The sequence below is a fragment of the Lindgomyces ingoldianus genome (assembly GCF_010093535.1).
Source record: "Lindgomyces ingoldianus strain ATCC 200398 unplaced genomic scaffold BDR25scaffold_21, whole genome shotgun sequence".
Classification (NCBI taxonomy): domain Eukaryota; kingdom Fungi; phylum Ascomycota; class Dothideomycetes; order Pleosporales; family Lindgomycetaceae; genus Lindgomyces; species Lindgomyces ingoldianus.
This window is the reverse complement of record NW_022985182.1, coordinates 850722-876960: the sequence shown is the minus strand read 5'-3', so window position 1 is coordinate 876960 and position 26239 is coordinate 850722. Positions and strand designations below refer to the sequence as shown.

The following is a 26239-nucleotide window of genomic DNA, read 5'->3' as shown; positions in this document are numbered from 1 at the left end:
CACACTAATTGGTGGCGATATCTCTCGAAAGGCCAATGCAACAACGAATGTACAGTCCGCCTGGCAAAGCGGTGTACATCAGTTATGCAAGCACGATGTGTCTTCACAACCAAGACTGGCTTTTGTGGTATTGGTCCCAAAGGATTTACTGGATTTGGCCAGCATGCTCCCACAACTCGCGAAGGAGACCTGATAGCTATCCTCCATGGGAGCGAGGTTCCGTTTGTTTTGAGAAGTCATGAAACGTACTACGAGTCCGTTGGTGAATGTTACGTTTCGGGCATTATGAATGGCGAGTTCGTAGCATTGTATGATATCCATAAAGGGAAACCTGGATGCCCTGTAGAGCAGGAGTTTGAGCTCAGATGATCCGTTTGCTAAACTCCAAGGTCTCTGCACAAGGACAGATATTAAGTCCTGAGATTCACTTCGCTTTCACGAATACTCTCTACATTGCCTTCATTGAGCAGTAGCAAAGCTTCACCCTGTAGCAGGTCGGGGCACTGCATAAGCCCTTTTTTCACCTGTCGAAGGAAGCTAAACTAATCCATTCTGCCAAACCCAGGATTCTTATCCATTCTTTCCAAGCATACACAATGGTCTCCTGATTTTCTGGCCCCATCCGAACCAGGACTGACCAGTCACTCTCAACCCACCAGCCCTTCAACTCCATATAAAGGTCACCCGAAGCATTCTACAATCCCCCTGATAACCTCAGCAAAGTGCTCGGCGTCTTTTCCCTCTTCGCCCGTCGCGCTTTTCGGAGGCCATATTTGCTTCTCTCCGTGGTCCTTGGCATGGTGTTTAATAGAACGTAACTGTTACTGTCAGTAGAGTTTTTGGTGCGTTACTAGCGGCAATAGAGTTTTGTTCTTTCAGATAGAGTGGATTTAAATGGCCTTACAGGCAGTAACAGTAACTGCGAAGTTAGCTAAGGGTGGAGCTACTGTTCAGCATAGTTACTGCAGTAACTGGTGTTTCTGAAGGCTCTAGAGAGCTTAATTTTGACACAATCTTGCTAATATAGTCGCGGATAGTTTAACTCTAGGTAAGCAAGTCTGCAGAGCCTTAATTATAGAGGGAAGTAGCTAGTTATAATTGATTATAATTGTTCTTCTAGGTTTGCTAAAGCGCCAAGAAATTAAACAGTATAGCCAGTTACTGCAGTAGCTAGAGCCTCATTAACTCTACAGTAACGGAAGACAACCTACTTTCGTTCTGATTGATAAGAGATTTATACTATTAGTAACAGTAGCAACAGTACTACGTTCTATTAAACACCAAGGTCCTTGGCTGGATCGATTGGGCCGGATGAAGCGAAATATCATGCCTGAATTGATATTGGAACCCTTCTTCGGCCACTCCGGGAGCAATTACCCCGAACAGCAAAAGAATAGATTGAGCTGTTGATACGGTATATTTTCTTACCCTCGCTCGTATACTGCAGCATTTTATCCCAGCCCAGAGAATAGCGGAATCGAGTATGCCGAGGAAGGCATTAGTGACAATAACATTCTTGTGCATCCGATTCCGTGTTCTGTCTAGCGTGTGATAAATTTGGAATCCACACGGAGTTGGACAACTATGGCCTTGCAGAATTGGAGGCCTATCACTCAGATATGATCGAGGACGTGCTTTCCGAATAGCCTTTACGCGCGCACAAAGTTTTAGCCACCATGCCTTATCAGTATGGGTGAAGAACGGGTGTCTTTTCCTGGGGCATATGAATCACTTCAAAGACATATATGACAGGGATCCAGAAGGCATGAGGCAAGATCTCAGCTTAGAGCCTGCCCCTTATCCTTGGGAACAAAACATAGGGCTCAAGGACATCCAGACAGTTTTCATTAGACCTCGTCCTAAAGCTAGCGACCCGCACACCTGAATCTTCCTCTAGCCATAGACGAACCATGTCCGATTTTGAGGCTCGAATTCCACGTACAAACTTTCATTCAACTTAACATCTGCTCCCGCAACTACCATGCCGAATGCATCGAACAAGACATGAACTCTATTACCAATCATGACGCCGCCTGCCCGCTCCGCAGATCCAGGATCTGTGAGTCCACAAAACCCAACTCGCAACGGTGGAAAAGGCCCCACTCTTCTAGGAATGTGCGACCGGGTGGACAGAATATAGACCAAGCAGTTGGGTAAACGATGGTTAGTACGCTGCTAGCAAATATCACACTACGGATCCGTAGAACGAATCGAAAATTGTATGTACCTACCTAATATTTCAGCTTAACTCTGTACACAAACGCAAAGAAATAACTACGACAATAGAGCCTGTAGTACAGATTACCTGTACCAAATTGCTCCCTCTCTCTTTCATGCATTTCCACTACCTACCACGTTCTCATCAAGACCTAATATTTTTTACTGGTTTGATTTTCCACTGTCTTTTACACTTGTAGTGAAAAGCTGTAGGGGTTTTTTCTTGTCCATGCTCTGATTTGCTACTCCTCTATCTTCTATTAGAATATACTTTATAGGCATATTTGTTGGTTGACCTAGGTTTGATTAAACGAACGTACGCCTAAGGGGCGTACTAAGAGGTAAGTAGGCAAAGATCTTCTTATTATTAACTACTACCCTCTCTCTTTGTACAAAGAAAGAGGGTTCTTAAGTACACATAGCCCTTAACGCATAGGCTAGATAGCTAATGTTTTAGGCAACCTAATTTAGCTGTACATGTGTACAGACATAGCTATACTTATGTATAAACACTAGTAACTTTTTTTTTTTACTTTTTTACTTTTTTTTTTAGAGCTAACTTTTAGTGCTTTTTTTATTTATAATATCTTTTAGCTTTTTAGCTTACATATAATTTAACCTACTTTTAAGATAGTGCCTATGCTTAGCTAGAGCAAAAAAAAGTTCTTACCTAATTATATAAAAAAGGTTATTAAAATTATATGTTATTTATTCTTTAAAGTTGTTCTGCTTTTATAGTGTGTACCTTCCTCTTAGCAGCTTACGCATGTTAGAGAGGATGTACACTGCGTATAAAGCTTATTATTATAGTAGAGGAGAGTCTATATTTATTTTATTATGCAGAAGATCTAAATCTACCTCTCTGCGTAGAATTATTTTAGACACACGTGTAACCCCTAACAACTCTTTATATAAGGTGTATAGAGACGCTATAACTTAGGGGGGAGTGTAGGTTAATTGCCTTCTGTGCGGGCGATTAATCCCTAGGGGGGGGAGAAGGTGTTAGTTAATCGCCTTTTGTGCGGGCAATAGATGTTAGGTCGCAGCGTGTTTAGGCGACGTAGGGGGGGGGAGGTATATCGCAGGCTTTTGTATGTGCAATAGATGTTAACTAATTAATTACCTCTTATGCAGGTAATTAATTAAGGGGGTGTTAACAAGGCAGGCTGCTAATAAGGAGCCTCCTCTGCGTAGCTACGCACGCAGTAGGTTTCTAATTATGCAGCCTGTATTGTCTCCTCTGCGTGGCTACGCATGTAGTAGGTAAGTAGTTGCACAGCCTGTGTTAACAGGAGGCTTTAGGGCGTACAAAGGCTTAGCAGTAAGCCCTCTCTGCGTAGCTACGCACATAGCAGGTTGCTAATCTTGTCTTTGTGCAATTAGTTAATCTAGGGGCGCATATAAGGCTTACTTACCCCTCTCTGTGTGGCTACGCACACAGTAGATGTGAGCTTCTTTGTACCTTCTCTGTGTAGCTATGCACGCAGTAGGTGTGAGCTTCTTGTATAGTAGCAGTTTTATTAATCCTTGCAAATCTGTCTGTTAAGGACAATATCCTCTGCATAGCTACGCACGCAGTAAATAGTCTGTTAATAGACTAATTAGTGTTAGTTAACCTAGGTTTAATTAAACAAACATACGCCTAAGAGGCGTACTAAGAGGTAAGTAGGTAAAGATCTTCTTGTTATTAACTACTGCCCTCTCTTTTTATACAAAGAAAGAGGGCTTTTAAGTACACATAGCCCCTAACGCACAGGCTAGATAGCTAACGTTTCAGGCAACCTAATTCAGCCGTACGCGTGTACGGACACAGCTGTACTTACGTACGGACAATATTGTTATTTAGGCTTCCTAATGCTGTAAACTACTCATGCTCCATCTGCAGAATCAAGAGGAACCTTTACAAGATACACGTCTCTTATGAAGATGACGACTTTACCGGTGTGCGAAATGTGTGAAAGAATAATATTTGCGCTTAATTCTTATTCCTACCTGCTAGTATGGTCCGAACGAGTTAGAGGGAGAGAGCAAGAGAACGAGACTCATAATTCAACCCAACAAGACACAAGCACCCTCAAACACTGTCAAATAATGCGTAAAGATCACATATCATTACCATTCCAACCATCAAAAAAACTCCTCGCTGTCCCTACCCTTTATGGATCCCGCGCTCCAAACCCAGAAGACAGGACCACAAAACCTGCCTGCAATCCTATGACTTCATCCATCATTATCAAACGCATTACAAAAACGCCCGAGACTTTATAATGACCCTAATAGTCCGCTTCCGCTTGATGCCATCTGTTCCTTCCTTCCCCTGACCAACGCCTTCCTTTGCAACACTATCTTTCCAATCGTCGTCCTCAATATCTTGCTCAACAAGGGTTTCCGCATCCCCACCCCCATCTCCATCTCCATTTCTATCACCTTCAACCTTTTTCTCTTCTTCTTCTTCTTCTTCTTCTTCCTCTTCAACAGTAGGATTCAGGTACCGGGACTCCCACACCCCCTCCCCGAGAGTCCCACCCACTACAAAAAACCCTTCTGGCCGGATACCCTCCTGAGTCCGCCCCTTAGACTTCCAACCTTTCCCTTCTCACTAGCAGCAACCTCGCCCATCTCGCCCATTAACAAACCGATGGAAGATCCGCGCCTGCTGCGAACCTCCCCGGCATCGCTTCCGGCTCCCGGAACACCTAATTGACTTCGACGCTCGACACGCAGACCTTTCCAACCGTCGAGCTCGCGCTCAAGACGAAGGCCCTTTTCGCGTTCTTCGCGAAGCTCGCGCTCTGCACGTTTGGCAGCGAGTTGGGCTGCCGAGTCGGACGACTGGAGCTCGTCAATCGTGGCAAGGAGGTTAGAGATCTTGTCGCGGGCCTTGCTGAGGTCATCTGTGATGGAAGCGTTTTGTTTCTCGCGGCGCTCGATCTGGTTTTGTAGGTCTTTAACAGTGCGGTCAACGTTGCGGACGCTGCGAGACTCGGTGAGACGAGTCGATTCGGAGGTTTCAAGGGCCTTTTCGAGCTGTGAAGTATTGTTAGCACCATTGCTTCGATGAAATAGCCTGATTTGGAAGGATGTACCTCTTGAATCCGTCCATGTAAGAACCTCACGTCCTTTCCGGCCGATCCACTGTAACCTTTGGTCTCCAATTCGATGAGTCGTAGCTGCAGGTCCCTCAAAGTTTTCTCGACGCCCGCCTTTTCCTTATGCAGATGTACGTTTGACTCCCTCTCCGCAACAATATCTTTCTGAAGCTCTTGCGCTAGGGCTTCCGCACGTCTCATCTTGCCGACAGCAGCAGCAGCGATGTCTTCTTGCTGGGCGAGACCAGATTTGAGCTCAAGAAGCTCACGGTCATAGGTAGCAGCATTGCGCATTGCGGGAGATTCGGATCGAGCAAGATCCTCAAGCTTGGAAGCGGCTTCTTGAAGTCGAGATTCCAGACGTCGCTTCTCTTCGATCGCTGAGTCCCGCTCAGCGGCAATGTCATCAACGTCAGTACGAAGAGTGCGCACTTGAGACAAGAGGCTAACGATCTTTGACTGCGCCTCATTGTGCGCATTGGCAGCCTCATCGCGAGAATTCGAGATGTCTTGAAGTGTCATCTCCAAACGGCTCTTTTCCTTAGCCCAGGTCGAGGAATTCAGCACTTCATCGTCCCACTTATTCCTAAGCTCCTCAATCTCTTCTCGGAGACGACCGTTCTCCTCTCGAACGTAGATTACGTTCTCGCGCTCAAGATCAAGCTCGTGAGTCAAAGTAGACAATTCGGACTGATACTTTTTCCTTGTCTGATCTAGTGATGTTTCATTATCTTCGATATCATGAGCACGCTGACTTCTGTAGTCTTCGAGTTCATTTTGTAGCCGCTTCTTAGCTTGCAATGCGCTCTCCAGATCCGTGGACAAATCTTCAACACGCTCTTCGTACTGTTGAGTTTGTCGTTGAAGATCCTCGACCATGCCATCCATCTGCTTCCTCTCTGCTATGATGGTCGCGTACGTCTCCTCTGCTTCGCGAGCCTGTGTCTTAGCGAATTGTTCTGCTCGAGAAGCCTTGAGCACGGCGATCTCGGCCTGTTCCAATTTGCTGAAATACTCGTCTGCTCGGCTCTTGTACAGAGTAAGACTGGACGTCACATCGACAAGCTTGGAAGTCTCGCTGTCAAGCCGGATCTGGAGGTCGGCAAACTCTTGGAGAAGTTGATTGTGATTTGCGTGCTCCTGCTCACGCTCACATATAATATCATCTAGCTCGGTCTTCACATCATGGAGCTCAACCTCCAAGGCAACTCTTGACTGCTTGATGTCATCAAAAGCGGTTTTCGCATCGGCGAGTTCGTTGACCGCGGTGTTGTGTGCTTGCACGAGCGACTTCCTCGACTGCTCTTGGGAAGTAAGAAGATCGAAGAGCTCTTCGTGGGACTTGGTTTGAACCTCTTGGTACGATAGTTGGCCGGAGCGTAAACTGTGCTCAAGAGCTGAAACTTTCTTTGCTGAATCGTCAAGCATATCATGGAGACGGAAATTCTCGCGCTCAAGTTTCTGGACCCTTCGAACTGATGGGCTATCATCTTGCCAGCCATTCCTGATGGGAGATCGATCAATTTGGCTCTGGAGGTGTCTATTCCGCATTTCTGACATCTGAAGCTGATTCTGAACAAGTTCAAGTTCTGCAGCAAGATCCATGCGGTTGTTGAAGGAAACGGTGTCAACGGTACGGTCGGATCGAGCTGAATTATTCGTTGCGTTACTAATATGCCTCTGGTTCGTGGGGGTATTTGTTCTCGAGAATGGCCTCTTGTTCTCACTCTCTTTCCGGTAATGGGTGGGAGACCGGCGAGCGCTCACTTGATTTACTTGGCTGTTGTTCATCTCTTCTAGTAAGGCACGCTTAGAGTTAGCATGGCGAGCATCAATCTCGTTGAGTTCGTCTTCATGCCTATCTCGCAACTCATCTAGTTGAGCTTCTGCCCGAGAGTACCGTTCCGTAGCAACGCGCAACGCTTGATTCGCAGCTTCCAATCGTTCGGCTATGTCCACAGCACGGGAAATGTCGGGTTTGGCGGCGTCGTAAGTAATAGACACATTGACAGATTCAGGGTCGAAAACCTTACGGAGAAGCATTAACTGGTTGCGGCACTCCTCAAGCTCTTGGTTCGAATTGTCAAGGGATGTTTGAACAGTGCGGGTGTTTGCTTGGGCCTGAGTGCGCAGTTGCCTCTCCGTCTCAAGTTTACGGTTCGCATCAGCCAGCTGGAGGTTGACGGTGGAAGAAGTCTTTTCTGCGTTGCGGCTCGTCTTGTGCTCTCGCGTAATTTCATGGTTAAGATCTTCAAGGCTGAGAGATAGCTTCTCCTTTTGTTTCTCCAGGGATGTGATGGTGAGGTGTGCGTCCTCTAGCTGGCGGAACAAATGCTTGTTTTCTTCCTCGATCTTTAATTTTTCGGCGGTAAGTTGAGTGATACGCGATCGCTGTGTGTCTCCAGCACGAGAATTCGACCTTGCAATGTCCAAGTTCTTCTGCTGCAGCTTGTTTAGAAGAGCCCGGTTGTCATTTTCGGAGGCTGTGAGACGACCCTTAATAGTGACTAATTCGCGCTCGAGGCGTTCCTTTTGTTGATCATTACGAAGCTTAAATGAGTCCGAGTCTGCGAGCATTTGGGTGAAACTCTGAACTTGCTCAGCGAGCTCATTGCGCTCTGCCTCAAGCTGGTCAAGTTGCTTGTCCTTAGCCTCTAACTCTTTCCTCTGTGTAGCTTGACGCTCCATTGCAAGCCTCGACTGTGTGCGCTCAGCAGCCGAGTCAGCATCTAGCTTTTCTTCCTGTAGCTTCAGAAATTTCTCGCGAAGACCTCGAAGCTCATTTTGATAATCTTTCCGCTCTTTTTCCGCAGCAGCACGGGACTCTGTGGCTCGACGCAGGATGTCTTGTTGGACGTACATCTCTTTTTCAATCGTGATCTTCGATTCGTTGAGGGCGTCAAAATCGCGCTTCAGTGTGTCGTATTTGTGCTCTCCAAGCATTTCGACATCATCACGAGACTGCCTCTCCCGACTAAGCTCTCTCTGAATTTCGAACAACTCAGCCTTCAGATCTTCCATTTGCTCTTCAAGGATCTTTCGGCCCTCGCCAGACTTTGCATCTTCGGAGATCTTCTCCTCCAGAAGGCGTTTCGCATCAGCAGCTTCGCGTTCAAGCTGTTGTTTTGAAGACCGCATGGCATCCAATTCTGCCCTAGCCTCACGAAGGCGACTCTGTAGGTCATCGTGTCGAGAGGCAAGCGTTCTTTTCTCATCGTCAAAGATCCTCCGGTCAGATTCGTATTTCTTGAGGTCGGTTTTGAGGATAGCGAGCTCACTCTCCTTTCGCCTGATGAGGTCTTCATAACTAGTAGACGTAGATGACAAATCGGTGATTTGTTGCCGGACTTGGCGATTCTCGTCAAGGAGCTCCTTGATCTGCCGCTTAGCTGACTGCAATTCCTTGGTCGAGGCCGCGAGCTTCACATCTAAATCGTGGTCGGTCTTAAGAAGTTTCGCTTCCAGGTCCTGCAATTTTCGCTCTTTCAGACCCAGATGACTCTTCAACATCTTGATCTCCTGATTCAGAGATTCTTCAGCTTGGTTTCGTTCAGATGTCACATGTTCCAATTCCTGGAGTTGTTGATCCAAGTGAGCCATCTGGTCCTCCAAGTCTTGCTTCTCGCCTTCCAATTTGCCAATGATCTGACCCGCTTGTTCTAGCTCCTTACGCCAGAGTTCAGCTTGGTCCTCTGCCCTCTTCTTTGCTTCTATCAAATCGTCCAGCTGGTCTTCAAGCTTGTCCTGGTCTTCCAACGCACCGGCAAGTTTTTCGGATAGTTCAGCCTCACGCAATTGAAGCCTCTTGAATATCTCCTCTTTATCAAGAGCTAGAGCACGCTCACTCTCCAATGTCTTCTGAATGCGTTGAATGTCCATTTCGGCTCGTCTACGCTCGTCTTCGACCCGCTGTTTGTCCGCCGCTTCCTGCTGCATTTGCGCTTCAAGCTTTTGAATCACCTCCTCGCGTTTTTTTACTTCTGCTGCTTGGCGCGTGGCTCCGAGCATAGGCCTCATACGTACGAAGAGTCTCCACCACGGATTCGATTGGAGATCGAGATATACCTGGAAGTTCCGTTGGATAATCCTCGTTGCCTCAGCGCGATATAGCCTTTTATGCGCAATGCGTCGCTGAATGAAGCCTCGAGCTGCGGACTGGAAGCGGGAAACAATGTCTCGGATAAGTGTATCTCGCTGTTCTTCCAATTCGGCGAGGACCCCGGCTCTGAAGAAGACCTTGGTAAGACCAACACGATAGAGTGCTGTATCTAGATTGAGCTTTTGTAGAATCATCTTTGCGGCCACCTGGCCCTCCAGGTAATCTTTAGGCATATCATTACAAAGGACCTCGTATCGTTGCCGGAACTCAACAAACGGCAGTCGATTAGGGAAGCCTGTCCGCGCGATGCGGATGCCCTCGAGAACACCATTGCACCGTAGCTGGTCCAGAACAAGGGGCGCGCTAAACTGTTTCGGTCGCTTCTTATGATTTGGAAGAATGCACCGGACAAAATGAGGATGCGTTGAATGAAGTTGGGTCATTAGTGACGAGAGTTGCTCTTTATGGCGCTGAGCAACGGTACGGAAGAGGCCCTTCTTCACACGATTTCTGGATCCACCAATCTCGTCGTCCACGTCGGCGCAGTCAGCAAAAAGGTTAGAGATATGCTTATCGGTAGAGGCAGCGAGAAGCCTAGTTACATTGTCGTTCAATGGATCCTTATTCTTTTCAAGCCATGATTCGGTGGAGTACTCAACTTCAGCAGCGTAATGTGTAAGCATGAAGCCTTGGGTCAGAAGGGATCGCCGGTACTTCGTGGTTTTTCGATCCCAAAGCGAATGAAGTTTCTCCGTGAAACTCTTATCGGTAGCCTTGGGCATTACAGAGTCTTCGTCTAAGCACGAGAAAATGCCAATGGGATTTGACAGTTCAATTAGATCAATCGTTGGCTGAAGATCACGGCCAAAGTCGATGAACTTCCATTCGATCTGTTCTCGGGCGTATTCTTCCTGTTCCAATACGAACATGTGGTGATTGAAGAATTGTTGCAGCTTCTCGTTCGTATAATTTATGCATAGCTGCTCGAAGCTATTCTCCTCGAATATCTCGAAACCGGCAATATCGAGAACTCCAATGAAGTGAGAATCATCCGTGCCGGCTCCTGTGCGATCCAACTGGCGGTTAATGCGGTCAACAAGGTCACCAAACCCGCGCTCATAGATACCCTTTGCCAGTGCGTCAATCGCCAGGCTGACCTGCTCGGGAGTTTGGACCTTTTCGACCCATTCTCGTCCGGCTTTCACGCGAGGGTGTAAAAGAGCATTGATGAACTCTTCTGTAGGTATCCCAAGGAGCTGACAAACCCTATGCGCTTGAGAAATCGCATCTGGTTCTAGCGCAGCCTGGTCTGCGCGGCGACTCTCTCGGATGACCTTGATGTTGCCAAGGTGAAGAACTGCTGCTATTGTCTTTAGAATGGAAAGCTGTTCTTTCTCGGAGAAGGCCATAATGTGGAAGGCCTCGACTAGGGCATTCCACTCTTCCACATCGGAAACCCCAGAAATCGCGTCGTTTCCGTGCTTGGTATACTCGAATTCCTCCACATCCATATTATTTATGAGAAGTTCTCGCTTCATCTTCTGGTCAGCTCCACGGAGAAGCTGATAAAAGACGTGGTAGTTACGCTCATTCGAGTTCAGCCTCACGACTCTCGACTTCTCGAGAAGATACCAGTCGATGTAGGCGCCCGCAATTTGGCCTGTCCGAGTGAATTCGATCCTGATGAACTTCCCGAATCGAGATGAGTTGTTGTTCCTCACCGTTTGGGCATTGCCAAAGGCCTCGAGGATTGGATTTGCACGCAAGATCTGCTCCGAGAGATTCGAAAGATGCCTTCCACTGGACTTCGCTCGAGGGGTGTCTGATGGTGCAACTGCGGCGAGGTACTGAATAACCTTCTTTGTGTTCTCTGTTTTCCCAGCGCCTGACTCTCCGCTATCTGAATGTCAGAAATAGGGTTTTTTTTTCTATTCTAAAAGGTAGGGTACTCACGTGACGAGTATACTCTGATTAGCGCCTTCATCCACAAGGTTACGGAAAGCCTCGTCAGCCATGGCGAAGATATGCGGTTTTGTCTCCTCCCGACTCCGCCCTCGATACATGTTGATGTAATCTCTCGAATATATGGGAAGCGGGCAGTACGGATTCACCGTAACCAAGAACAGGCCAGAGTAGGTCTAGCAGATCGTTAGGGACATAACAACGAAGAGTCTATTTAACTTACGTATATTAAGTCGGCCTGGTATCGCATGTGCAGATTATGGATTACAGAGGGCTCATTTAAATGTGTGAGCTCGGCCATATCATCTGCCTTATCGAACTTGGCCGGGTTGACTTTGTCGACAGCTTCGGAGTCGACCTCGTGTTGTGTGCCATCATCGCATTGAACTAGCAGCTTCCCGGCATCTCGGTCCTCCACTACCCAACCCCGGACGAAGGCTGTCTTAGGATCCCGTAGCCAGACATACCGCTTGCCAGAGAAATCATTCTCTCCCTCGATGCCTCGAACCTCAGACGTGTCTTGAGAGCCATCTACGATGAATTGAGGCGCAAACGTCCCCGCGGGTATACCACCGCGAGTCGAGTTTGACCGCAGTCGCGTCGAGTTGCTGCGTCCTATGGGGGCTTGGCTGAGCTGGGAGAGCGATTGATGGCGGGTGTGAGCCATATTGCTAGTTTGCGGCTCGGCCAGTGCCGGGGAAACGAGAGTGGACTTTGGACGCGACAGACTGGTTGTTGGGCCTGGAGACGGCGAGGCAGAATTCCTTGCGAAAGGGCTGTTTCGCCACCTGGGGCCGTTCTGAGCAGGTGCGCTCATGGTGTTGGTCGCAGGTGCAATGGGCAAAGCTGTTACCGTACTACTTCAGGACACTGCATCATTCGGTGGCCTGCCAAAATAAAATAAAAGAGAGCCGGTCTCTACAAATAGAGACGCAGAGTGAATGTATTTACAAGGATGGTGTTCTAGGATGTCAAGGTAAAGGTGGATGGGTGCAATTGCGGAGAGACGTGTGTGGTGTGCGGGCAGCCGCCTTTGTTTACTCGCGTCGCTCTTCCCGCGCCCAGCAACCGTTCCCCTGCAACCTTGAAAGTCCACCCACTGCGAGTGCACGTGATCAGCTTCGGCTGTTGCCGCCCAGCTAGTTTCTGATTTCGTTGTCAACCTTCATCAATACATTCTCTCCACCGTCACCCACGATCGCCTCCGTGCATCGCGAAAGCCGTCAAGTCCTTTCACCTGGGATCTGCGAGCCGGCACTTCACGTCTACAAAAGCTCCGTCTTGCGCTCTGCCGAGCTGACGCTCCCTCACCACTGTACCACCACCGCCAGGCGTCCTGCCTCCATCGTCCCTTCCATCCTGATCCTCATACCCACGCGCCGGATTCGCGTTACCCGCGAAAGTTATGCGACTAAGGTTTTAATCTTAGCTTCTCACGCGTCCCGACTGGAATCGCGTTGACTAGACGTTCAAAATGGCGAACTACCCGCAACCGCCGTATGGCCTGCCCTTCCACGTGCCTGGAACCCCCCAGCAACTCCAGCATCCAGTGCCCGCCGGCCAGCTCAATACGCAAGGCAGCGGCCCGCGTCAGACGCCCGCTGCCGAAGGCTTCCTGTACAATGGCAGTCTTGCTGGCTTTAACATGCAATCCCACGCTCAGAACGCTCAACAACCGCCATATCAATACTGGCCACCTCAAACGTATCAAACCCAGAATGCTTACGCTGCAGTACCTTTCCCTCCTCCCTTCATCGGGCAGAACGGAATACCAATTCCTCCACCGCCTCCGAATTACTACCCTTCACTTCCCCAGGCGCAGCCGCCTGTACAGAATGCGCCCGCATCAGCTCCTCCAATGTTTCCCACCCTTCCTGCGCACTTGGCTCCGACTCCGGTCCAAATGAAGCCCGTGATCAACGAGCGGATTGCAGAAGTGGCGGAGAGCGACAAAGAAGACGGCGAAGTGAGTGATGGTGATAGAATGTCACAATCACCTGCGACCAACGGTAGAATCCATCCACCGCCGCCGCGCTCGGTCCCTCAAATGTCACAAGATATTTCAATGGCCGAAGACAGCGTAGGTCGCAACCAGCTACTGAGCACCCTGATCAGTTCAACCCAAAGCCGAGATCAGGCCTCAGCCGGTCCAGTAGGAGTGAATCAACAATTAGCTCAAGTCAATGAATCTGATGTTTTGGAACAAAAGCGAGAGGAGGCGAGGAAATTTATCAAGCTTTTGCATGAGAACAACATTGGATACGCTTCTTTGGCCAAAGAAGGCTTGGATGCTCCTCTTCTAAGTGCGCTGTACCGGCAGCTGAACTTACCATTCTCACAAGAGTTTCCATCCGTGAAGGATACAGGGGGCCCAATCGGCATAGCTAGTAGCGCTCCTAACGGTTATTCCACGTCAACTGAGGTCAATAAAGCGAATGGTCAGGCTACCGTGACGAAGTCGACAACAGCTTTAAAGACAACTGTGGCATCAAGTGCCCCGGCAAAGTCGGCCCCGTCTCCAATCGATCGCAAAGACTATATTGCCCGTCTGCAAGCTGCAAAGATGGGCAAACAGCCTGTTGTAGCGAAGGTCACTTCTCTGCAGCAGACACCGCCGGCTTCAGAACCAACGGCTTCAGAACCAACGGCTACAACAATGACACCTCAAGCAGCCCACGCAGCTGGGATCCCAAAGCTACAGGGCAAAACCCTCCCGAAGGATCCATTACAAGGGGACGAGAGAGCTCGGAAAACTGAATTGATTCGCCAGAAACTTGAGGCGATGAAGGCAAAGCAACCAGCTGCAAACTCTACCTCTTCTCAGCTGTCGAAATCATCTAGCTCATCTTTAACGCCCAAAGCCACATCCTTTTCATCTCCAGCACGGAAGGTCGAGCAAGCGCAGCTTGGCTCTTCAACTCCCGTTCAAACGAGTCCCGGACCTCGGTCCCTTCATAATCCCTCACCTCGGGTTCCTATGTTTACTGGAATACCAGGATTGTTCATGAATTCGTCTTCGCCTGCGAGCAACACCACCCAACCCCAGCCGCTCCATAATACGCCTGTAGCCAACGCCTCTGAAACAACTGTTTCACTGAGCCGTCGCAAACGGCCAGTTGCATCAGATTTCGATGAGATACCAACTCCACGTGGCGTGGGACCTACGTACACCCGACCTCTTGGCCAATCCCCACACGAACATGATAATGAAGCCATGATTATCGAGGTCAGTGATGATGAATCTGGCAGTAGCGATATGGATATAGACGATGATCAAGCCGCCCCAAAGTCTACCGCTATCCCCTCCCCTCTGACTTCCAGCCGCAATGGTCCGCACATGCTCCGTAATTTGCCTCCCTTGTCAGATTTTCCGTCTCGCTCCACTTCTGTAAGGCCTGCTTCCGTGGTGAGCACGCCACCTGCCGTGCAGACGCCTGCTAGCCTTGCTCACAAAGACGAGCTCAGCAAGAAAGAGAGGGACATTGCAATTTTGAAGCAGAAGATAGAGGCCCTGAATCAGAGAAAGCTTGCAGCGGAAGCACGGAAGAAGGATACTGCGATGTCTTCTCCTGCACCTCAGAATGCGGAAACGTCCACCGTACCGAAACCAAGCTTGTCACAGGTCTCACTTGGATCCCTCCCACCTGCCTTAGCTGCGTCAGTGAAAGTGAACGACCCTTCAGAGCCTGACAACCCACTCGCAAATCCTAACTCAGCCAATTTGGCCCTTTCTATTGATTGGAAAAAGCAGCGACGAGCCGAGATCGAGTCTGGCTTACCGTCCCTTGAGGCTGGCTTAGCAAGCAACAAAGCTAGAATGGCCCAGCTTCTGAAGGAGATGGAAGAATTAGAAGCGAATAATAGGAAGGTCTTACAAGATAAAGAGAAGCTCATCCAGGAGCTTGAAAGCCTCGGAGTTGACACGGAAGGCATGCCCCATGCCGAGCTTCAAGCCAAGAAAGACGAAATCGATCAACAAAACATTATCCAATCCGCTCTTCAAGCCAATGAACTGAACCCCTTGGATGAATCACAATCTCAACCGTTTGAACCCTCTAGTTCTAGTCAAATTAACGGCGCTGCTACCCAGAGCTCCACTCCACCAGAGTTATCTGCGACACAGCCGAATGGCGAGGCCGAGTTGAGTGGCAATACCACCAGCAAGGCATCTGAAGTAAAACTCTTACCAAATCGAAATGGACCTCTGGAGGCCGCGTTTACTTTTGATCTACCCCAAGACGCTACACATTCTCCTTTATCGAAGACGCTTCACGCAGAGTCGCCAGTGTCAGAGGACATGGTCATGTCGGAAAGTGAATCTCAAAGGGTAGAAGGCGCAGATCTAGTTGCTAAGGTTGAGGGAGAAGCTCCAGTAGAAGAGCAAGAACACCATGCATCCCAACTTGCATCTGGCCTGAGTAGTGCTGGGCTCAAAACTTTAGTGGACATTGCTTCCCCCTTAGACGACAGTGAGGATTTCTATTCTCCTGAACCTCCCATAATCCCTGCTGCCAACAACCAGCCGGGACAAATTCAACTCGTCCAGGATCCCACCAATGACACGGCTATTCTCTCCGAGGAAGGGGAGGCGGAAATGTCCGAATCTCCTTCGATTCAGGATGAGGAAGAATATGAGCCTGCTGAACCACTTATTCCCGATCCCGCAAATGCTGAACGGGAAAATTACGAGGTTGAGATCTCAAGCTCACCTGCGTCTTCGTTATCATCTTCACCAATGTCATCATCAGAAGAGGAGGGTGAGTATGAACCACCAGACTTGGACCAAGAGCTGCCAAATCTGAACGGCGATGCCACTGACCAAGCAACTGCGGCGAATTTTGATCTTCCTGGTGATAACGACGACAACGACGCCATGGATATTACTACATCTTCAGACGGCGAATCGGACCCTGCCCAACGCAACTCTTTGCAGAATAAGTCGATCTCATACAATGGCGTTGGTTCTAGTGCTATCGCTGATGATCTAGCACCTGAGTTGCCATCACTACTATTGCCTGATCAGCGGACATCGATGGCTGAAGCGGTACGTGACTGACTCTTGGAGGAAGTGGAACTAAGCCATATACAGACCTCGACGTCGGACGATCCTGCTGAGCCTGCCCGTTTTGTACCATATGAAAGCGCTCTCCGAATGTTCAAATCTTACCGATATCATCCCAGCTATTCCCAGGATGTAGCTGGCGGTTTTCTTTCTATGACTTATAGCCATCAGATTGACAAAGACAAGCCTCTCTGCCAATTTGAGGCTGTGGGTGGTACCTGCAACGATCCCCATTGCGACGGCCAGCACTTTCGAGACATGAGCATAAGCGGTGCGTAGTTAGGGAGCATTTCATTTCATCCCCTGCGTAATTGCCTCCTTTTTCATTCCTTTGGTACGCAGACTGACTTGGCTACTCAATTGTGTAGGTGATAAGATTCTTGTACAACTGGGCACTGCGAATCCTGGAAAGACTCCCGAGGAAAAACAGAGATGGAATGATGGACTGCGGCTCGTTCTAAAAGAACTCCGCCAGAGAAATATCAAGGACCCCAATGTCGTCGCGGAGGAAATCGCCAAATATCGTCGCCAATTCCTCCATGACGACACTAGAGTGGTCAACTTTTGACCGCTGTGAACTGACCTATTTGCCCAACAGCCTCCGTCGCACGTCCCGATCTTAGCCAGCCTCACCAATGGCTGTCGTGCTTCCCCATTCCTCTCTGCTTGGGTCTACTTCTTGCTCTGTGTCTCCCTTTCACACTTCCTCGGTCTTTGTCATGAATCTTTCACCCTTCGACCTTCTTATGCCTTTGGAGTTTCTAAAAGTAAGAAAACGAAGGCCTCCATGCCTTAATACTCTAGCTTTCAGTTGGACGGTCTAAGCATCGATACCCTTGCATGGAATCGGAGTTGGTTGCGTAGTACTTGTGTTATGGGCAGGTACGAGCAATTGCATTCGGATCTGGCATTTCGGTTTGTGTAAAAGAGCTGGATAACCGGGAGGCATCTGCACTATGCCTGTTCTTAAATCAGAGCGGTGCAGACTTGCAAGTGCCTATACCATGGTCCAATAGCTCGGTAAATAGTTTTACATTGGTAATTTTGACCACCTTTCACATATACTTGGCTTCACTAAACAATCTGTGATCAATTATCCTTGCTTGCACCTTCCCAGCCTTGTCCTGAAAGACGGGCCACCAAGATCACGTGTTACGTTCGGCAAACCTGCCCTGTGGGACAGTTTGGGGGTTAACTTTCCCTACCCCGGACCATCTTCCACCGAGCAATCGGTGGTGACAATACCCCTCCTTGCTCACTCATGGTGGACCGAACGACAATGCGCGTAGCCGTTTGCCCCATAGCCAGCTTCCAAGGCCTTTGGATGTGTAGATATTTAAAGCTGCAGTAGGCCTCAAGCTTACCTAGATGAAAAGTAACGGACATTTACTTTTCGTCTCCATCTCCTCTACCTCCTAGAGCCAGGTAATCTCCTTGACGAAGCATATCGCAATGGCCGCAAGTCAAGCTTACTTTCAAGACGCGACTTCGGGTACTCATCCATTTTCTGTAGATGGGAAGACTGCTATTGTGACTGGAGCTGGTTCAGGTACGTTTCTCTGCTCCGCTGGTTACCCCCCCCTCGCCAACGTCTTTACAAGGCATCAATTTCTCCTTTGCGGCCCTACTCCTCTCACGCAACTGCAATGTTCTCTTTGCCGATCTAGCCCTTCGCCCCGAAGCGCAGAAGCTTGTCGACGAGCATGCCACGAAGACTGGTGGGAAGCCTCGCGCCGTATTCCAGAAAACGGATGTGACAGACTGGACGCAACTGTCGCGCATGTTCGCAGTTGCGAATAAGGAGTTCGGCACCGTGGATATCGTGTGTCCAGGTGCTGGCATCTACGATCCTCATTGGAGTAACTTCTGGCACCCTCCTGGGTCTGCGAAATCGAAGGACACGCCAGATGGTGGACATTATGCAAGCATTGATATCAATGTTACGCATCCTATACGCACTACACAACTAGCGATATCAGAGTTTGTCAGCCCAAAGCAGGGCGAGAAAGTCAGTGTCACGAATCCAAAGCGCGTCATCATCATAAGCAGCATTGCAGGGCAAGTCGCCAACCTCGCAACGCCCATCTATGTCGCTGGGAAGCATGCCATGAACGGCTTCATCCGCTCTCTGGGCCACCTCGATGCTGCGCTCGGCATCCGCGTCAACGGTGTTGCGCCGGGAGTCATCAAAACACCGCTGTGGACCGAACATCCGGAGAAGCTCACTTTCTTAGACCAGGAGAAAGACGAGTGGGCGACGCCCGAGGAAGTCGCAGAAGCAATGGTAAGATGTCTCGAGGAGCCTGGGCTTGGCGGAGGCACGATCCTCGAGGTCGGCGCGAAGCAAACGCGGAAAGTAGCGCAATTGAATGACCCCGGGCCCAGCGGGCCTGGACACACTGTGAGTAAGCTTAGGGACACTTATCCAGAGGTTTATGGGTGGTTGGGGGAGGAGGGGTGGGGGCAGCAGGGCAAAGCGTGAGGCTGCAGTGCGCGTGTGTCTTCTTCCGCTGGGTATTCGGAGATGTACGAACATGTGGCACCCAATACGATATACTACAGAGTATTAACGATTTCGAATCACATTTGCGAGTCCTGAGGCTGGAGTCAAACTTCAAATGCCGGAGATGCGGCTAATTACTTGGCGGCCGTGGATGGGAAAATTCTTCCTCGACAAAACCAGATGAGGTTGCGCTCCAGGGGGAAAGGGGGCGTCCCGTCAGGAGAGGTCATATCATGTCAAATCCAAATGACGATGGGCTTCAGCAACGTGACAGCCTCCACGGACAGTTGTTACTTAGTCGAAGTGTCAAAAGCGCGGATTGATGGCGGTGGAGCTATCGATTGGTTCCTTTTGCTGGGCCGTCGCCACCTGTGACGATGGAGGCATTTTTTGGAGGGGCTGCATGAAAGCTGTCTCGGCCGCCTCAAAGCCTCCCAACAGTCTTCCCTCTCCCTACAACTTAACTGCACAGAACGCCCTCCATAATCAATCTCATTCCTAAAATCCACTTTGACGTTCCTCGCGACCATGTCTAGCTCTCTCGATCAATTGAAGGCCGCTGGCACCGTGAGTTACCCCGCCATCGCGGCCACCCCCGCCTGACACCCCGGAGATGACCCGGATTTCTTCACTATGCATCCTTTCGCGAAGCTCGAGCTGACTGGTGTCTTCGCTCTTAGACGGTTGTGTGCGACTCCGGCGACTTCGCCACCATCGACAAGTACAAGCCGCAAGATGCGACGACGAACCCGTCCCTAATCCTCGCCGCCTCCAAGAAACCTGAGTACGCGAAGCTGATCGATGCCGCCGTTGAGTATGGCAAGGAGCACGGCAGCAGCATCGATGAGCAGGTTGATGCCTCGTTGGACAACCTCCTCGTGCAGTTCGGCTCCGAGATCTTGAAGAAAGTGCCCGGAAAGGTGTCGACGGAGGTTGACGCGAGGTTCTCGTTCGACACAGAGGCGTCAGTGAACAAGGCCCTTCGCATCATCGAGGTACGACTCGCCATTCTGAAACGAAGGTGTTGTGGGTGCTAATTAGAGTACAGCTCTACAAGGAGGTCGGTATCTCCAAGGACCGCATCCTCATCAAGATTGCCTCGACATGGGAGGGCATCAAGGCCGCCGAGATCCTCCAATCCAAGCACGGCATCAACTGCAACCTGACGCTCATGTTTTCGCTGGTCCAGGCTATCGCCGCTGCTGAGGCTGGCGCGTTCCTCATCTCTCCCTTCGTCGGCCGTATCCTTGATTGGTACAAAGCCGCGACCAAGAAGGAGTACTCGGCCGCCGAGGACCCAGGCGTCAAGAGCGTCCAGGCCATCTTCAACTACTATAAGAAGTACAGCTACAAGACCATTGTCATGGGTGCTTCTTTCAGGAGCGTTGGTGAAGTCACTGAGCTGGCAGGTTGCGACTACTTGACGATTGCGGTATGTTTACCCACCCAGAAATCATTTGCATCCCGATGCTTATAAAGAAATAGCCAAATCTCCTTGAGAGCCTTTACAACTCGACCGACCCCGTCCCACAAAAACTCGACGCATCACAAGCATCTTCCCTCGACATCGAGAAGAAGAGCTACATCAGCAACGAAGCCGACTTCCGCTTCGACTTCAACGAAGAGCAAATGGCCGTCGAGAAGCTGCGCGAAGGAATCTCAAAATTCGCCGCCGATGCCGTGACGCTCAAGGATATCATCCGCAAGAAGATCGAGGCGTAGACGGTGGACGGAGGCGGTGGGCAGTGGGGCTCCGACATCGGTGATTGGTTGAGAACGAGGGGGGTTGATAGATGATTATCACGGTTTAACTTAGCATAAGGCGCCTTTTTCTCTTCTCTGTTCTCTGTTGCTGAGACTGGAATTAGAGCTGGAACTAGATTCGGAGGGCTGTAGTTAATCAGTTAACGAAAATTGCCGTGGGTGGTGGGGAAAGTGCAAAAGTGAACATATCAAAAATAGACCGAGATACTCCCAAACGTCAAACGTCATGTCCCCGGAGAAATGAAGTCAGACTCCCAGAGAAAATGCTGTGATTCGAGGCCGTCTTTGTCAGAGAGGGTGGGATTTATCAGTCATTGGGCTAGAATTTGCTTCGGCTTCGGAGTTAGTCCAGTTGCATCACTCCGAGTGCCCCGCTTGCTGGCCCAAATTCCTAAGCTCCTTGCCGCAGGTGGGCTTGCTTGCTTTGCTCCTCTCACCCAAACCTCATAACTGAAGTCCTCAACCAGAGTACCTTCCACACTTCAGAACACCGTAAGCTCCATCATCCAGAGTTATATAAATTTGTCAATCCGTCACAATGGTCAAGGCTGGTAAGTCAGGCTCCCTATTTGCACACGCTTTGCCCCATGTGGAGAAGCGGGGCAGCTTTCGTGAGAGAGTTTGAGCACATTGTTGCTTCGAGTACCCATTACAGGTGTTTAAAAACGAGGACTCTGATTCAATTGGGCAAGAGAGGTTTGCTAGAGGACCTTGTTAGCAATATCAGTGCTGTGGCACTCTTCCTGGCGTCCCATTGATGCTCGCGGTCTCTCCAATCAGACCTCCTTGTTCCAGACACCTTGATGGCCTCTAGGTGCTACAGAGAAGACATATTGAGGCTGACGTGCTCGCTCTAGTCGCTGTTATCCGTGGAGACTCCAACATCAAGGGTACGGTGACCTTCGAGCAGGCCGACGAGTCTAGTGCTACCACTGTCTCTTGGAACATCACCGGCCATGACGCGAACGCCGAGCGTGGTATGCATGTTCATGCGTTCGGAGACAATACTAATGGGTGCACTTCTGCTGGACCTCACTGTAAGCTGCTTTCCTCCTTTCCTTTCTGCGATATCGGTAAGTGCTGATGGGGTTCAATAGTCAACCCTCACAACAAGACCCACGGTGCTCCATCCGATGATGAGCGCCATGTCGGTGACTTGGGCAACTTCAAGACTGACGGTCAGGGCAATGCTCAGGGAAGTGTTCAGGATAAATTGATCAAGTTGATTGGATCTGAGAGCGTTATTGGCGTAAGGCCGCCTCCACTCCTCTCCCTAGGATTGAAGAGTGTAGCTGATATATCGTGTGTGGGTGTGTAGCGTACGGTTGTCGTCCACGCCGGCACCGATGATCTTGGAAAGGGCGGAAACGAGGAGTCGAAGAAGACTGGCAATGCTGGTGGTCGCCCTGCTTGTGGTAAGTTCTTCAAGATCGGACTGGTGCATGAGCATGTACTAATGAGGTATGTAGGGGTCATTGGTATCTCCGCTTAGATGGATGCATAGGATAGCCAACTGCGGTAGAAAACCAGGAATGCTACAGCATGCTTCAGCAACCTGAAGTCAAATTGAATCAGGAGAGGGAATCTGTTCGATGGGTTAATATGCTTTGAGAATAGACAAAAGTACCTCGATATTCTAGCTGTCATGGAGTTCATACGACGACCCGAGTGAGATTTGTCACCGCCTCCTTATTAACATAAATGTTGACGTTCGTACCTCCTGTGCGATTTGCAGCACGTTGGCATCCTGCCCTGACTCTTAGTGAGAGGGAATGGGTGTCTTCATCTGGTTGCTGGAAGCTGGGACGAAGCCATATGAATTGCAACCACTCACGACGCATGCCTCAAGTCTAGTTAACTACGATCCTAAAATATTCGAGAACGGTGAGCGAAGATGGTGTTGCTTGTGTGTGTGCACGTGGGAGCCGCAGGTGACGTTTTCGCCTAGGCTCTTTCACCCCACAAACGACGAACTCGGCGTCAGGGCAACGCACATATTTAAAACACAACATCGTTCTCCCCCACCGCCTTCACACGCATACATACACAGCCTGCATCCACCTTGCACCTACTCAATTGCATCTCCTCGGCCAACGTCTGCAGCCCATTACCCCGGAGCCAAGGTGTGCGTCCTGATCTCGTGCCCCGCTACGACCTACCCTCCTCCGATCAAGCGAGCATTAAAGACACAGTAGCTAAATCCAGCTACAGGAATACATTTCCAACGCACACACTCCGCGCATTACATCGATAGCGAGTATCATGGCAACCCTCGAAGCTAAAGTCAAGAGCGTTCTCTCCGGCGACACGGTTATCCTGCATAGTGTCAATGATCCTCGGAAAGAGCGCACGCTCAGCCTCGCTTTCGTGTCTGCGCCCAGGTTAAAGCGGGAGGGAGACGAGGTGCGTAATTCAATCCCTACACTCTACCTAGACAGACAATGCGGGGGGTGTTCCAAGAACAACGCTTACTCACTCCCTCACTCCAGCAATTCGCCTTCGAATCCCGCGACTTCCTGCGCCGCCTGCTTGTAGGCAAGGTCGTACACTTCCGCGTCCTGTACAAGATTCCCACCGGCGCCAATCGCGAATACGGCGTCATCTCGCTGCCGAACAAGACTTCGCTACCCGAACTCGCTGTTGCCGAAGGCTGGGTCAAGATACGGGACGATGCAGGCCGGAAAGATGATTCTGAGGAGGCAGCTGCTACTCTGGAGAAGCTCCAGGTGCTGGAGGCTAGGGCGAAGGCAGACTCGAAGGGTGTGTGGCAGGAATCGGGAGGCAGGATCAACTCGAGCTTTGAGCTGAGCGATCCGAAGAAGTTCGTCGAGGATAACAAGGGCAAGGCGGTCGATGGTGCGTGATTGGAATATTTGCGTGTATTTGGGTTTTGGTTTGGCTGACTGTGGTATAGCGATTGTGGAGAAAGTCCTCTCTGGCGACCGTCTCATCGTTCGGCTCCTCCTGTCACCCACCGAACACATACAGACTATGGTACTCATGGCCGGTATCCGAGCACCATCAACGAAACGCACGAACCCTTCAGATGGAAAGGAACAGCCTGCGGAGCCCTTCGGCGAGGAAGCCCAGCAATTCGTTGAGATGAGGCTACTGCAACGCAATATCGTCGTCAACGTGCTCGGCGTTAGCCCGAACGGACAGCTAGTTGCAAACGTCAAGCATCCTGTAAACGGCAGCATCGCGCCCTTCCTGCTCAAGGCTGGTCTTGCGAGGTGTACGGACCACCATTCGACTCTTCTCGGTCCGGAAATGGGTGTTCTACGGCAGGCTGAGAAGACCGCCAAAGATAGCCGGCAAGGTCTCTTCCAGGGCCATGTAGCCCAGAAAGCGGGGTCCGGAGAACTCGAAGCCGTGGTTGGCAGGATACAGAGCGCCGATACGCTTTTCCTTCGGAACAAGAACGGCGCGGAGCGACGCATCAACCTCAGCAGCGTTCGACAGCCCAAGCCCTCGGATCCTAAGCAGTCTCCGTGGGGGCCGGAAGCTAAGGAATTCCTCCGCAAGAAGCTGATTGGAAAGCATGTCAAGTTCACGATAGACGGAAAGCGTGCTGCTACTGAAGGCTACGATGAGCGCGAAATGGCCACAGTCACTTTCCAGGGCAAGAACGTCGGGCTGTTGCTTGTTGAAAATGGCATGGCGTCGGTCATTCGACACCGACAGGAAGACACAGACAGGAGCCCCATCTACGACGACCTACTTCTCGCTGAACAGGCTGCGCAAGAGGGACAGAAAGGCATGTGGGCACCGAAACCCCCGGCTGCGAAGGCATATGTCGACTATTCGGAATCTCTCGAGAAGGCCAAGCGTCAGCTCACACTGCTATCCCGTCAACGCAAGGTCCCTGCCATCGTCGACTTCGTCAAATCTGGCTCTCGTTTCACTGTCCTGGTCCCCCGTGAAAATGCCAAGCTGACATTCGTTCTCTCTGGCATTCGTGCACCGCGGTCTGCGAGAAATCCAACAGATAAAGCGGAGCCATTCGGTCAAGAAGCTCATGATTTCGCGAATAAGCGCTGTCAGCAGCGAGATGTGGAGATCGACGTTGAGGACTGCGACAAGGTGGGCGGCTTCATTGGCACGCTATACGTCAATCGCGAAAACTTCGCAAAGGCGTTGCTGGAAGAGGGTCTTGCATCCGTACACGCCTACTCCGCCGAGAAGTCTGGAAACGCCAACGAGCTCTTTGCCGCGGAACAAAAGGCCAAAGACGCACGGAAAGGCCTGTGGCACGACTACGATCCCACCCAGGAAGGCGAAGAAGAAGCCACAAGTGCCGGCGCCGAGACGAACGGTCATAATGGCGACACGGTAGCCTCCCGCAGAAAGGACTACCGTGACGTAGTGATCACGCACGTCGATGACACAGGAAAGCTCAAACTGCAGCAAATCGGTACCGGCACAGCGGCCCTCACAGAACTCATGAACTCATTCCGAAACTTCCACCTCAACCCCTCCAACAACCAACCCCTCCCCAACCCCAAAGCCGGCGACTACGTAGCCGCCAAATTCACAGCCGATGATGAATGGTACCGCGCGCGCATCCGGCGCAACGACCGCGAGGCAAAGAAAGCAGAAGTCGTCTACATCGACTACGGCAATTCCGAACTTCTCCCATGGTCGCGTCTGCGTCCACTCTCCCAACCCCAGTTCTCTCCACAGTCGAAACTCAAACCCCAAGCACTGGACGCGCAGCTGTCCTTCTTGCAGTTACCGACAAATCCGGAGTATCTAGCGGACTCAGTAGCTTTTATCGCGGGGGAGAGCGCGGATAGACAGCTCGTGGCGAATGTGGATATGGTGGAGAAGGATGGGACTTTGTGGGTTACGCTGTTTGATCCCAAAGAGAGTAAGAAGGAGGAGCAGAGCTTGAATGCGGAGGTTGTGAGTGAGGGGTTGGCAATGGTGCCACGGAAGTTGAGGTCGTGGGAGAGGGGCGCAGGGGAGTTGGTGGAGAGGTTGAAGGGGAGGGAAAAAGAGGCGAAGGAGGAGAGGAGGGGAATGTGGGAGTATGGAGATTTGACTGAGGATGAGTAGGGGAGTTTTCTGATACGAGTCTCGCTCTTTTCAAGGATCCGGGGAATGGGGGGCTGAGTGGAAGATGGCAACCGGCTTTGGGGGAGTTAGTGTGGTTTGTGTGAATATGGACTCGTTGGCGGATGGCCTACGGCCGGAATCCTTCTAATGACGGCAACGACGATGACGACGACTGACGGAGGCATGGTCAAGGCAAAATGGAAAAAGTCGTGAAAAACATGGAATGGAGTTCAGGCCTTCCTGGGTTTGTCATTTTGTTTACGAAAAGGAGGGGGAAGTGAGGCATTTGCATAGCGCATCACATTACATTACTCAAAACGAAATGATAGGGTATTCTTGTTTAGTTCTGTGAAAGGAGGAATGTGGAATGTGAGTGGTCGATGGTGAGATGTGTGTGGGTTTGGTGGAGGCGAGTGTTGTCGTTAGGTGTATATGAGGCATCTATCAAGTATGCGATAATTTTCAAGAGAAATCAGCACCTCCAT

General features: G+C 50.4%; 6 protein-coding genes across 6 annotated transcripts; all 6 read left to right on the top strand.

The window, feature by feature from the left end:
- Window positions 1–1311: 1311 nt before the first annotated feature.
- Window positions 1312–4715, top strand: BDR25DRAFT_394406 (uncharacterized protein; the record flags this gene model as incomplete). Its single annotated transcript, XM_033698303.1, has 11 exons — window positions 1312–1405; window positions 1448–1501; window positions 1546–1631; window positions 1700–1856; window positions 1898–2087; window positions 2141–2163; window positions 2205–2219; window positions 3995–4040; window positions 4103–4171; window positions 4236–4362; window positions 4400–4715. The coding sequence occupies 11 exons, from the start codon at window positions 1312–1314 to the stop codon at window positions 4433–4435; spliced, it is 897 nt and encodes a 298-aa protein (XP_033546288.1). The 3' UTR covers window positions 4436–4715.
- Window positions 4716–12841: 8126 nt separating this feature from the next.
- Window positions 12842–17453, top strand: BDR25DRAFT_343794 (uncharacterized protein; the record flags this gene model as incomplete). The annotated part of the gene is made up of 3 exons (XM_033693864.1): window positions 12842–16411; window positions 16457–16700; window positions 16798–17453. 3 exons carry the CDS (start codon window positions 12842–12844, stop codon window positions 16995–16997), a joined length of 4014 nt encoding a protein of 1337 aa, XP_033546287.1. The 3' UTR covers window positions 16998–17453.
- Window positions 17454–17455: 2 nt separating this feature from the next.
- Window positions 17456–18911, top strand: BDR25DRAFT_289004 (NAD(P)-binding protein; the record flags this gene model as incomplete). The annotated part of the gene is made up of 2 exons (XM_033688422.1): window positions 17456–17978; window positions 18031–18911. The coding sequence occupies exons 1-2, from the start codon at window positions 17882–17884 to the stop codon at window positions 18909–18911; spliced, it is 978 nt and encodes a 325-aa protein (XP_033546286.1). The 5' UTR covers window positions 17456–17881.
- Window positions 18912–19460: 549 nt separating this feature from the next.
- Window positions 19461–20861, top strand: BDR25DRAFT_289002 (transaldolase 1; the record flags this gene model as incomplete). The annotated part of the gene is made up of 4 exons (XM_033688421.1): window positions 19461–19499; window positions 19613–19927; window positions 19981–20364; window positions 20418–20861. 4 exons carry the CDS (start codon window positions 19461–19463, stop codon window positions 20652–20654), a joined length of 975 nt encoding a protein of 324 aa, XP_033546285.1. The 3' UTR covers window positions 20655–20861.
- Window positions 20862–21138: 277 nt separating this feature from the next.
- On the top strand, window positions 21139–22376 carry BDR25DRAFT_304526 (copper/zinc binding superoxide dismutase). The gene is made up of 5 exons (XM_033690230.1): window positions 21139–21247; window positions 21554–21733; window positions 21794–21945; window positions 22015–22111; window positions 22166–22376. Exons 1-5 carry the CDS (start codon window positions 21235–21237, stop codon window positions 22186–22188), a joined length of 465 nt encoding a protein of 154 aa, XP_033546284.1. The 5' UTR covers window positions 21139–21234; the 3' UTR covers window positions 22189–22376.
- A 311-nt stretch (window positions 22377–22687) lies between these two features.
- Window positions 22688–26221, top strand: BDR25DRAFT_263981 (uncharacterized protein). The gene is made up of 3 exons (XM_033686845.1): window positions 22688–23099; window positions 23186–23552; window positions 23611–26221. The coding sequence occupies exons 1-3, from the start codon at window positions 22959–22961 to the stop codon at window positions 25752–25754; spliced, it is 2652 nt and encodes an 883-aa protein (XP_033546283.1). The 5' UTR covers window positions 22688–22958; the 3' UTR covers window positions 25755–26221.
- The last annotated feature ends 18 nt before the right edge of the window (window positions 26222–26239 follow it).